Source organism: Terrapene carolina, unplaced genomic scaffold (assembly GCF_002925995.2).
Source record: "Terrapene carolina triunguis isolate 2854851 unplaced genomic scaffold, T_m_triunguis-2.0 Scaffold171, whole genome shotgun sequence".
In the NCBI taxonomy this organism is placed as follows: domain Eukaryota; kingdom Metazoa; phylum Chordata; order Testudines; family Emydidae; genus Terrapene; species Terrapene triunguis.
In genome coordinates this window covers 4,506,122-4,519,918 of record NW_020664522.1, presented here as the reverse complement: position 1 = coordinate 4,519,918, position 13,797 = coordinate 4,506,122, and the positions used below count along the sequence as shown (strand labels likewise).

The following is a 13,797-nucleotide window of genomic DNA, read 5'->3' as shown; positions in this document are numbered from 1 at the left end:
AATATTGGAATTTTTAAACACTGTTTGGTAAGTCACCATCTATGATGCAAGAATCCTCTATTCCCTAGTTCAGTGGTCCCCAACCTTTTTTGTCTGGCGGGCGCCAGACGACGAGCCACCGCGAACCGTGGCTGGCAGATGAGCATCCACCAAAATGCCGCCAAGAAGCCGCAACATCAATAGGCATCGCCGCTGAAATGCCGCTGACAAACAGCGTCATCCAGAGGTGTCGCCGCCGAAAATCAGCGGCATTTCGGCAGCGACGCCTCTGGATGACGCTGCTTGTCGGCAGCATTTCGGCGGATGCTCGTCCGCCGGCCAGTATGCGGGCGCACATAGATGCCCTGGTGGGCGCCATGGCACCCACAGGCACCGCGTTGGGGACCACTGCCCTAGTTTGTAGTGAAAAGGCTATACTGTACTATTCCAGAAATGCTATGCCGGTATGACTCCTCCGCGTAGAGCCATTGATCTAGAATAAAATAGATTTCATTTCAAGATAATTACTCTACTTTGTGAGCAGAATAAGGGCTCGTTTACACATGGAGCTACTCTGGAATAGCTATTTAAAGCAAAAAACTGTTCTTTAATAACTCTGTGGACTCTCTTATTCTACATACTCAGTGTGTAGAATAAGAGTCCACAGAGAGTTATTCAAGAATAGTTTTGTGCTTTAAATTCACACCCTGCCTTAAACTGAATTAACTTTCAAGTGTAGACATGCTTTAATTATTCCAGAATTAAGTCACTTTTATTTTAGAATAGATAGGGCATACAGGGAGCCATTTTAGAATAGCTACTGGGAAACAGTTACTCCAGAATAGCTACGCCGGGCAATTTCCTCGTGCACACAAGCTCTGAGATTGTAAAATCCTATGGGAAGAGCCCTTGTCTTATTTGCCTGCAAAGTGTCCTGCACACCTACAGTGTTATAGGAGCTGATTGAAAAATGCAATATGTTTTCTGCAAAAGTTTTGGAATGAAATGAAAATTGTGTGTTTTATTTAAGTGGGGGTTTTTTTGCAAAATTTTTCAGTTTTTTTTTTTTAATTCCTTCTCACCTCCATCTTTTCCCATTTTCCCAACTTTTTACACTAGAAAAGAAGGGTGGAAAGAGAAAAGGGGTGACCTCTCACAAAAAACAAAAAACAAAAAAACAGGCTTGGATTTTTCAGTAAAGAAACAACAAAACCAAACCTGAACATTTAAACCAAAATACCAATTTTTGGTTCAGTTGAAAAGCCAATAATTTTCTTGAAAAAAAAAAAAATGTCTGGTGAAAATATTTTCAACCAGCTCTAGGTGTTACACGTTCATAACGGGCCAGATCACGAGCTTTCCCTCAAAGTAACCGTCTCAAACACAACAGCATTTTCAGACTATATATGCACTCGTAAGAAAAACAACAACTTTAAGAATATTCCTGCCAACAAAGATAGAAAACAGCTTTTCAAATTTCCTTCTTGTGGAAGATGCTCAGACATGTGACGATTGGTGACCTTATCAAAACCTAGATAGCTACATAGGTAGATAGATGGATCATCCCTTTTAAGAGAAGCCCAGAAGTAAGGGACAATACAGATGTATGCCACTTCTGGGGCAGTTATGGGAGGCATAAGGCAGAGATAGTGGAACAGATAGTGCAAGGATGGTGCAATATCTTCGTCTTATTTGTGGTCCCACTCCGCAGGCTTGGGATCGGGGGAGGGCCCCAATACAGCCACTCAAAGGGAGTGGGGAATACTCCAGGGGAATAGAGTCCCTGTGCTCTCCTGAACATAGGGACTTCAATTTTAGGTGGTCTTTATATAGGCCATGCAAGGTGGAAGGAAGGCTTCTTGTGCCTTTTCCCCACATTTCACACGCAAGGGTCAGGCAGTATCTGTCTCAGTATCAGTTAGTCAACACTTCTTCTACATAAATCACTTTGGAAATGTGAGAGTTGCTATATACACAACTCAATTTTGCAAAAGGTTCTGTTGATCAGCCCTTCAGACGACAGTCTCATATTTACTTGGGTACAAGCAGAGGGACGGTCTCTGCCTCCAAATCCACCCCATAGCATGTTGGATTTATGGAGAACTCGATCTTAGCTGAAGGACCCCACTGTCCAAGGTCAATGGAAAAGCTGCCTTGGGCAGGGCACTGGTACTTGCCCTCTTGGGAAAAAGAAATGGATATGGGGACCCAATTTTACAGAGTTCAAATGAGGATGAGACACTTATTTAAATTTTGGCCTCACAAAACACACGCTTATATTGTGAAACTCAACATTTTATACAATAGTTTTAGAGGCCTCATGACCCTCAGACTCCACAAGATTCACTCCAGTCTAATTTTAACTCTTCCTATTATCAGAGCTATATCCAGACAGCAACAACTTCCTCCAGCATCTTACTCCACTTCTGATAGACATTTCTACATAGCTGGCCTTTGAGGCCTCTCTTTTATTAAAACTAGTTTGTAAGTTAACTTGCCTGCCCTTCTTATTATGTACCTAGTTTCTTTCTTCATCCGTGCTTGGCAACAGCAATGTCACCTGTATTCATTGTTTTCCCCCAAATCAGTATTATTCATTTGTATTGCAGTACACCTACAAGTCCTAGACCTGGACCAGGCCTCCATTATGCTAGGTGCTGTACAGACACAGAACAAAAAGATATTCCCTGACCCAAAGGAGTATGACAGAAGTTTACATTTAAAATATGGGTATAAGCACTCCCACACAGGTTTGTCTGAACTCTCCTCATGCCTTCTGACATCTTTGTTTGGAGCAGCGGCTTGCACTCCTATTTTTGCACTCCTTGACCTTTGAATGTAGCTACTCATTTCTATTTCTTCCATCCTTGAAGTCATATTGTAGTTTCTCTCTGAGGAGCTCTTCCATTACTTCCCATCTAAGAGCATCCCAAGTTCAGTTCCCATGGTCAAACATATTACATAAAAATATCATAAAAAGATCAGCATAGAAAGCTTTGCTAGGCAGATACTAATATGAGTCACATTCTGATGCCCTTACTTATGATGTTCAATGGCACCTTAACTCCATGAATAGTTCCACTGCAGTCGGATAAACTCTCTAGGGCCAATGCAAGTCAGACAGCATGGAGGGGATTGTTCAATAACCAGCTCCTTAATTATAGCCTGTGGGGACACACATTTGATCATTTAATGTAAAATCGTTCCATGTTGACAGTCAAGTCAGTCATTGATGAAGATGCTCTCAAGAAGAGTCTCCCATATACAATATATACATAACAAACAATTTCTCATGTATTTACTGTAGAGATTTCATTAAACATCTGCCAGCTGACTCAGCCCTTCCCTGCATACTGAAATATAAACTCAGACTAATATTTGCTTTTGCATCACATGCGTGGGTGCACCTAAACCTCCATATAAAAGTTTCTGTGCAAACAACTTCGATGAATACAGAATACATTTCTTTATTGAACTGACTGCCAGAACACAGCCTTTTGTTTTAAACAGGCACTTGACCCTATTTTATATATCATGTGAACTTCCAAAATTAACCCTTTGGGAAAAGAAAGGCAGGATTTGCCATTGCTAAATATTGATGCATATAGTAGTGGGAATTCCCAATGCAGGATTAACTGCTTATAAATTAACCATAGCTTTTGTCATCAGAACAACAGAAATGCAGATTTGTTCTAGCAGGTAAGTAAGGTAATCCAATACCAGTGATGATCAGTTGTATGTTCCATGATAGCATGAAACAAATGCATCAAATACAACTGGTTATGTTGACATGAGGGGTTTCACCGAATTTGATACCATGCACCCAATATGAAATATTACACCAGTCGGTACTGATCACACTAAGTGCACTATAATTTTGAAGGAGATACTATAAAAAGTGAATGTTATTGTATAGGTAAGCAGAAATGTCTACAACTAATACAAAATCCCATTTATTGAAAGGGAGGATTGTAGATGGACTCAAACCTCTCTCTCCCTACCTTCCTCTCACAGAAGCGGCCTATACTAAACACGAAATTAAACTTATACATGGTGTCATATACATAGTGGTTGCCATTAAAATCTAGTTTAGAAATATATCATATGCCCATTACTGTAATATTAACACTAGTCTTAGTATATGAAAAATTGATCTCTCAGATACCACTGGTAGTAAGTAATGACCATTTTTTACTTTTTAAGTGATCACTGTATATAGAAGCAGTATTTTTTTTTAAACAACTGGTATATGACTGTATACTGTTGAGGGGCTTTTCTACTATTAATTTTAAAGTCACTACAGAGAATATTTTTACCCATTGAGAAGAATTTTAAATTTCCCATTTTTAAAAATCATATTGAGATTGCACTTGAATGCTGTATTGGTTGAAGTCTACAGAGATTGTGTAGTGGGTATTAGCGGAAGAGTATACACTTTCCAAATTTCCCTACAGAGGCTATAGACCATCTCTTGATAATAGTTTTCTGCACAGTAGACAGCTGAATAAGGTGTACAGAAACATACAGCAAATGCACAAGTGTTAATTGTTTTTGAGTCAAGTGGGCGATTTAAGTTTTAATTTCTTTTCTGTGATTCAACAATTTGAATAATTCTTTGAAAAAGTTTTCTTGCTACAGTTTGATGACAGGTTTCTGGCAGAGATCCTGAAAATGCTTCCTCAGGCATTAGAGTTGATAATAGGTAGAGAGAGAAAGAGACATTAGCAAATAACATTAAAAGGGGAAGCATCAACTTCACTGTACTACTAGTGATTTAAAACACATTCCAGATTAGCAACAAGGAGTCCGGTGGCACCTTAAAGACTAACAGATTTATTTGAACATAAGCTTTCGTGGGTAAAAAAAACCTCACTTCTTAAGATGCAACTGATTAGAAATTCCAGATTAGAAACATCATGGAAAGCTACACTTTTACAAGACATCCCACATTCCTCCAGAATACAAACATGTATGAGTAGAAGAGGGGCTCCTTTTGCTGCCTATAGCAGAGGTGGGCAAACTACAGTCCTTGAGCTCCCGGCTGGGGAGGCTAGCTCCCAGCCCCTCCCCCACTGTCCCTCTACCCCACAGCCACGCCACTGCACCGGCAGCGCTCTGGGCAGCGGGGTTACACGCTCCTGCCGAGCAGCACGGCAGTGTGTCTGGCTTCGGCCGGGCGGCGTGGCTGCCTGACATGCTGCTCTGAGCGGCATGGTAAGGGGGTGGGGAGCAGGGGGTTGGGTAAGGGGAGGGGAATCCGGGGGGCAGTCAGGGGACAGGGAGCAGGGGGCGGTTGGATTGGGCAGAGGTTCTGGGGAGCGGTCAGGGGATGGGGAATGGGGGGTGGTGGATAAGCGCAGGGCCGGTGCAAGGAAGTTTTGCGCCCTAGGCGAAACTTCCACCTTGCGCCACCCCCTCCCCCCAGCTAACCTCGCCCCAGCTAACCACGGCCACCCGCCAGAGGAGCCCCCCCCGCAGCAGCTAACCCCGCCCACCCAGGGAGCCCCCCCCACAGCAGCTACCCCCCCTCTGCAGCTAACCCCGCCCAGGGAGCCCCCTTCCACGGCAGCTAACCCCGCCCACCCGGGGAGCCCCCCCCCGCGGAAGCTAACCCCGCCCGAGGAGCCTGCCCCAGCTCACCTCCGCTCCGCCTCCTCCGCTGAGCACGCCAGCGCCGCTCTAATTCTCCTCCCCTCCCAGGCTTGCGGCGCCGATTGGAGGAGAATTAGAGCGGGGACTGTGTGCTCAGTGGAGGAGGCAGAGTAGAAGTGATCTGGGGCGGGGAGTGGTTCCCCTGTTCGCCCCCCACCCCCGTTACTGCGGGCGGCCCTCCCGGCGCCCCCCGCCCCAGCTCACCTCCACTCCACCTCCTCACTTGAGCGGGCTTTTAGGCGCCCTCAACCACTAGGCGCCCTAGGCGGCCGCCTAGTTCGCCTAGTGGTTGCACCAGCCCTGGATAAGCGTGGGAGTCTCAGGGGGTGGGGGTGTGGACAGGGGTCAGAGGACGGGGAATGGGGGGGTTGGATAGGGGGTGGGGTCCTGGGGGGGGCGGTTGGGGCAGGGGGTCCCAGGAGGGGGCGGTTAGGGGACAAGGAGCGAGGGGGGTTGGATGGGTTGGGGGTTCTGAGGCGGGCAGTCAGGGGGCGGATAGGGGGTGGGGACCAGGCTGTTTGGGGAGGCACAGCCTTCACTACCCGGCACTCCATACAGTTTTGCAACCCCAATGTGACCCTTGGGCCAAAAAGTTTGCCCACCCCTGGCCTATAGGAAGGTAAATGTTCTATATAACATAATGGTTATACACTGAAATCAATGGGAACACCCTTAAAGCAAGGGTATTTGGAAGCTTAATAGCACAAGTGAGGTTTAAGAGATAACAGTGTGTCCTAAAATATCCCATCAAGGGAAACTCCACTTACCTAACAAAAAGGGAACATGAACTTGCATATATCTGGGTATATAAATTAATATATTAAACTATCCTGCAAGGAGGCAGTATGGCTAGTGGTGATAGGAAGAGTTTGGGTGTCAGGAGACCTACATTCACTCTGGACTCTGGCTCAGCATGCGATCTTCGGCAAGTAATGTGTCTGTCTCTGATTTTCTTCAGCCATAGGTGGGGATAATGTTATGAGTCTATGATAATGTTATGTGCCCACATTAACTTTATAAAATGCTTTGAGATCTTTGACAAAAGGCACTACATAAATACGAAGCACAGTATTATGATATAGTAAATGATGACTGGTTCCGAACCCAATACCAGTAAAATACTAGCAGATGATAGTGGGGGGGGGGGGACCAGATGTCCCGATTTTATAGGGACAGTCCCGATTTTTGGGTCTTTTTCTTATATAGGCTCCTATTGCCCCCCACCCCCATCCCGATTTTTCACTTTTGCTGTCTGGTCACCCTAGCAGATGAATACATAAGAATTAGAGATAGGGCCCAATTATCTCACGTACACAAATGCACAGTGAACTCAGAAAGAAGTCCATTGATATCTCTGGGTTTATACTAGTGTAATACTGACAGAAGTGAGAATGGACTGAAGTCCGTAGTGTTGAAAACGGAACATCATATTTTCTGTCCTGAATGCAATGCTTTAACTAGTTACTGCTAAAATCACAATTTATCTTATTACACATCTTTCATAAGGCCCATTATGGCAGCTTTTCCTTAAGTACCCAACCGCAGAGTGACAGGTGCATCCTACCTCAGTTTCCCTTTCTTCAGTCGACCAACTTGCCCATCCTTTCCACAGACTAGACTAGCAACCATTTGATGTGCCCAGGAATGGAACGCTGTCCCTCTTAGAATTCAATAAAATCCCAATGTCCAGGAATCATTTATTACTTTAAGTGCAGCCATTTGCAGATCCCACCAAGTGAAACAGTTCACAAACCCCAAAGTAAAACAAGATAAAAAGACAGCAATTCACCAGCTCTGCCATCCCTATCTTGGGACCCCCACTCTCCAAGTCATGTACCTAGGAGGTCACAATCCCTATTCCAGAGTCTCCACCCCACTGGCCCTTTCAATTTTCTTGCAACTCTTCTGCAATAATCCTCATCTCTGGTCTTTTCCGAGTGGGCTCCCCACAGCCTTGTGCTCCCCATGCCTATGACTGCTGAATTCCTGCAGAATCACCCTATTCTCTTGGGTTTGGCCTGCCCTGGATCTTTCCTATTACCTAAAGGCTGCCATATGAGTCTTCCACCCGGTAGGGTTTCCCCAACTCCAGTCAGTCCCGTCCCACAAACTCTCTACAGTTCTTCCTCTGCACCAGCTTGTCCCCTCCCCACTCCTGTTCTCTGAGGGGGCTCATGCAGCTCACTTCAGGGAACCCTCACCAGCTCCCTGCTCCTCCTCTTCCTCCTGCTGCTGCTTGCCTCTTCTTTCTCCTTCTCTTAACTACTTCCTGGCTCTTTATCAGTGCTCATGTCCTGCCAGAACACTCTGGGATGCTGTTCCAGCAGTTTCTGGGGGAGCTGGAATGGTGTCTTATGTAGGGTTACCATCCGTCCGTATTTCCCCGGACATGTCCGGCTTTTGCGTCTCTAAATAGCCGTCCGGGAGGAATTGGTAACAAGGTTAAAAGGTCCGGGATTTTTCCCCTCCCCTCCCTCCCTCCCTCCCTTCCATGCAGAGTGCGGCTGCTGATTGGGCGGCTGGGCCGACTGACCCACTCCCATTGGCCTCCAGCAGCCAGAGCCCTCCCCTGCTCCCCCCTGCTGCTGCAGCCGTGTTTTGCCTACACGTGGACATGAGCATGGTAAGGGGAGTCCCAGGGGGCAGTCAGGGAGCGGGGGGAGGGTTGGATGGGTCCCCGGCCCCTCCCCCTGCCCCCCCCCCCCCCCCCCCCCCCCCCCCCCCGTGAGCCCCCCCCCCCCGCCTGCCTCTCCCATGCCTGCTTGTACTGCCAGAGCCGGCAGCAACTGCTGTCTGCTGCCCCCGGGTCCTAGTGCCCCCCATCCACAAATGGCAAGACAGGCTGCCCTTACCCTGCCCTTCCACCCTAGCCCTGAGCCTCTCCAACGCCCCAAACCCCTCATCCCCAGCCCCAACCCTCATCCCGCCGCACCCTAATCCTCTGCTCCATCCATGAGCCCCCTCCTGTATCATTAACCCCTCAGCCCCAACCCTCATCCTCCCGCACCCTAATCCTCTGCCCCAGCCCTGAGCCCCCTCCTGCATCATGAACCCCTCATCCTCAGCCCCACAGCCCTCACCCTTGCACCCCTCCTATCCCCAAACTCCCAAACCCCCTCCCCCTTCCCACACCCCCCCTCCTGCCCTCAAACTCCCTCCCAAAGCCTGCACCCCCTCCCTTTGCACCACCTCCCACCCCCAAACTCCATCCCAGAGTCTGCACCCCTCACTCCCTCCTGCACACCCACCCCCTGCCCCAGCCCAGAGCCTGCACCCAGCACCCAAACTCTATCCCAGAGCCTGCACCCTGCACCCCTCCTGCACCCTAGACTTCCTCCCCCCACCCAGGACCTGCACCCCAGACTTCCTCCCCCCACCCAATCCCCCTCCCAGAGCCTTAGGCAGGTGGGGGGGGGGGCAGGTTCTGGGCACCACCAAAATTTCTACAACCCTGCCACCCATGCGAGTGGATAAGCGTCGGGGCAGTCAGGGGACAGGTAAGTTCCTAGGGGGGCAGTTAGGGTGGGGGGTTCTCAGCAGGGGGCAGTCAGGGGACAAGAAGCGGGGAGTTGGGGGTTTTGAGGGGGGCAGTCAGGGGGTGGGAAGTGGGAGGGAGTGGATGGGGGCGGGGCTAGGGCGGGGCTCCTCCCCCCCCAGTGTCCTCTTTTTTGATTGTGGAAATATGGTAACCCTAGTCTTATGGCATTTCCAGTCCTTTTGGCACTGGCATTCCAGCATTTCTCAAGCGCAGCACTCACCCTCTGTTTTTTATAGATGCTACTAGGTGTTGTCTATCTGACCCCTCTGGGAGTCAGTTACTGTAGTTAGGCACAGGAGAACTGGACCTGTTCCCTCTTAAAGGGACCAGTTACCCTATGACAGCACACCTACACTTATTTTTGAAGAAGCTTGGCAGTATTGTGACAACAAATGAATTACCTCCCTGAAAATTAGAATCTAGGCCTTGAATATGGACCCACATGTTCAAGATAACAGGTGCTTAGAGTGCGGTGGAAATATTGCCCTGAGCTTTGCATTTGTCTTTAGCCATCCCCTTGGAAAACACAGGTAGCAGCTTTGATGGGCTCTGGAGAAAGCATCTATTGAAGAGAAAGCCCCTGGGCAGATCCTCAGCTATGACAAATTAACCCAGCTGACGGTCTTCTCCCTGTGAAATGGGGCCTTAAGGCTGGATTTATCTCCCATTGAAGTCAATGGGAGTGCTTCCATTGTCTTCGGTGGACTAAGAGAGGTTAAAGAAAGGACGAACTCCAGGAAGAGAAGTGGTGCAGTCTTATTTGAAACAGTCTCAAATGGGTCAGACATGCTGCATCAGAAATTCTGGGTGTTCAGAATACAGGGTCTGACTACCCTCTCATCCTGATTTTGCACCTGTGTGGCTACATTCATTTCTATGGAGTTATTCTGGATGTACACTGGTGTAAGGGAGTGAAGAAACACATGCATAATGAATGAGCATGTGCAGGAATTTACTGTTTTAAATTCCAGGTAACAGGGCAGAATTTTAACAAGTCATAAAAATACGAATTAAGAAAAAAAATAGGAAAACACACATACACAGAGACATATTAATCCAATGAACATCAATGTACATACCATCCAAAATAATGTCCCTGTGGCCAGAGTTGCATATTGCTCAATTGTAGAAAGCACACTGAATATGAGGCAGATCAGCACTATAAGGAAACTGGAAAAAAAAAAGTAAACATTACTAAATATCTTATACTATAATTTAGTAAAAAGGGGGCGGAGGAGGAAGGGCAGGCAAAATAAACTAAATTTTAATTTCATTATTTCTTTTGTACATACAGAAATAATTTCTTTTAAACATAAATGTAACAATTTGGGAGCCATTTTTCTTTTTGTGGAACAATTTATTTATTTTCAAACATGGAGTAAATTTGTTTTGTTTACTTGAAACTTGTCTGGGGAAGTTTTCTTCTTACAAGAATGCCACTGGTTAAGAAAAAAGAATGTTTGGACATTTTTAATCAGGAAGACCAGGAAATTCCATGTGGTAAGTTAAGCCTCTTCAAACCCTAACCTGTTTTGGACATTGAACTTGTGTTATAGTCCTGTTTCTGGCATACCTTTTGCATTATTTAAAACTGATTTCCAGTGGGAGTCAAAGGAATATTTCAATCTGGGCAGGAATGGCGTCCCTAGCCTCTGTTTGCCAGAAGCTGGGAATGAGCAACAGGGGATGGATTACGTGATGATTACCTGTTCTGTTCATTCCCTCTGGGGCACCTGGCACTGGCCTCTGTCAGAAGACAGGATACTGGGCTAGATGGACCTTTGGTTTGACCCAGTAGGACCATTCTTATGTATTTTACAGGAGTTTTTGGTCTTTCAACAATTACACCTCTACCCCTATATAACGCGACCCGATATAACACAAATTCGGATATAACGCGGTAAAGCAGTGCTCCGGGGAGGCGGGGCTGCACACTCGGGCGGATCAAGGCAAGTTAGATATAATGCGGTTTCACCTATAACGCGGTAAGATTTTTTGGCTCCCGAGGACAGCGTTATATCGGGGTAGAGGTGTATTTTAAGAAACTCATTTTTTGAGAATTATTATTCCATTTACATTTGTTTTTTTTTACTTGTGACATTATTTAAATATTGTCACGGATTATATACATTCCTACCAGATTGTCATTTTATACATTTTGCAAGTCATTTGGCATATCTCTTTTGACATACAAGGAGTAAGGTTAGAATGACCCATCAGCCTTTTTTGGTCTACAGATCAAAACCTATAACGCTACTTATTTATTTTATAGAGATTTATAGTGTCCCTCTTGACTATATTTGAATCAATAATTTTACTTTTAAAAACGTTGTTTAATTAATTAATTAATTAGATTTCCCAATGACTGACAAATATATGTCTGATTCATAGAGGAAAGAAGTCACAAGTGTCGCTCTGAATTCAAAAGATTTCCTCTAGAATTGTATGAAGTTGTGGAATAGGATTAATCTCTAATTCTAGTAATAGTTTTAGTTGACATCTAATGGAAGAGTTAATAGTGCAGTCAAATTTCCGTTTAAGTAAACCAAGTGGATGACACTAAACATCTTCAGCATTAGGTTAGAAGGGGTCAGAGAGGTGGGAAATGGGCATTCAAAGAATTGGGATTCTATTGTAAATTGTATGTCATTTTTGAATCCCAAAAAACTGATCAAATTACAAATGTTCCCCAGCAGCTACAGTTTCATACTATCCACCTGCATATTTTCTGTTTCTCAACTAACTGTTAGGTTAGGGCTTGTCTGCAGCCGTGGGATGTAAATTCTAGTCTGCCCCAAAGTGTCGCACACTAACTGGCCCGAGTAGGCACAAGAAGTTCCCTAACATGCGTCAATGTAGTACTGTTATAGAAATTATAAATAAAATAGATTTAGATTATATATAAACTGTTAAGAATACAAGGCAGTACAGCATTCAATGGTATGTGATGAGATCAGTAGCTCTATATTTATTTTAATCAGTGTAAAATTTTAATTAGGTTACTTAGTACATAATAATGGCCCAGATTGTCCTCCACAAAACCAAGCACAGAAGACCATCACACACAAAAGGGAGGCAGCACCACATCCCTGGCACCCTCATTCCCACCATTAGACCAAGTGGAAGCCTCTCCATGCATTCCAGGGTCCACTCTGGAGGTAAGAGAGAGTTGAGACTGCACAGATCAGGAAATAAGGAGCTGAAACAGAGTGTGTGTGTGGGGGGGGGGATGGGAGGGGTGACGTGGGGGCTAGTTAGATGCAGGTTGCTGTTTGATCCCACGCAGAACCTCCGGAGCAGATAACACAGCTCGGGGGTACTGTTGCTGGGAAAGAGAGGGGTGACCTGGTGTAAAACCATAGGGCCACTATCTAGATAGCTTTGGCTCTCACCTAGACTGGGAGACCCATCAAGGTCAGGGGGGGAGGGGAGATCCTACAGTGTTTGCCATGTGGCTGAGCTGCGTGCATGCGCACATTGATTATACCCACCCAGTGGGATAATATGGGGGCATTCCTTGGAGACTTCCTCCCACTTTTAGTAGGAAGGGATGGACTTGGATCAATACATTTAGAGGAAGACACTGGCTAAATATCTTAATCAAAAATCATCTCACTAGTCATCACAAGTAGATAAGTTAATATTTTATAAATGTAAACAAAAGAGGACTGGCAACATAAGACATATTTGAGATACTAGTAGTTATAGTATAAGCACTTCTAATTTATCTATAGTACTATAAGATCCTCATTACAATAATATCTGAGCACCCCACATTGTTTAGTATATTTATCCTCATGACACCCCTGTGAGGTAAGGCAGTGCTATTATCCCCATTTTACAGATGAGGAACCAAGACAGAGAGGCTAAAACTCAGATCCGCAAAGGGACAAACACTGTGAGCCACAAAGACTGAGGTTGCCTAGGCTCCCTATACAATGAATGGAAGAGACGGGCACCTTAGAATGCCATCCACAAAAGCCAGCACACTAGGCAGGGAGCCACGTAAGCTAGCCAATGGAAGATGCCAATGAGAGGGATATGTCCTAAACCCCTTCCCCTTATGGAAATAGGTACCTAAGTCAGGGATGGAGGGAGGTGCCTATCTCTGCTGGCGATTCATGAATGGGAACCTGCCTCCTGAAGTCAAGCTGCTTAGGCACTTAAGTTGTTTTTTGTGACAGTGAGTTAGGCATCTGCCTCACTCCATACAAAATGGCTGGGTGTGAAAGAGGAAGTAGTAATGGTGGTGCCCACCTTTAACTTTTAGTCCAGTGGGTAGAGCACTTACTTTGGACGAGTGAGAACAGGCTTAAATCCCCCCCCCCCCGCCTAATGGGGAGAAAGGATTTGAACAGGTGTCTGCCACCTCTCAGGAGAGTGCTCTAACCACTGGGCTGTGGGATATTTTGATGTGGGGTTCCCTCAGTCTCTTCTGCAGAAGCTGTTCCACTGTGGATAAATAATGAAATTCACTGGAGGAGGAGGACTAGACCCTGGGTCTCCCACCTTCTAGGTACCCTAACCACCTGGCTACCGAATCTCTCTCTCTCTCACCAATGACTAAGTATTTATCCACAGTGCAACAGCTTCAACTTGAGTAACTGAGGGAGACCCACCTCGGAATT

The 13,797-nt window shown here is 45.9% G+C and overlaps 1 protein-coding gene across 1 annotated transcript in view; it reads right to left on the bottom strand.

Annotated features, from left to right (window-relative positions):
* Positions 1-13,797, bottom strand: part of KCNQ1 (potassium voltage-gated channel subfamily Q member 1) — a 549,152-nt gene that overhangs the window by 437,950 nt on the left and 97,405 nt on the right. Inside the window, exon 2 of the mRNA XM_024209178.2 lies at positions 10,249-10,339. Within this exon, the coding sequence (XP_024064946.2) occupies positions 10,249-10,339 (91 nt within the window). The remainder of the gene's footprint in view (positions 1-10,248; positions 10,340-13,797) is intronic.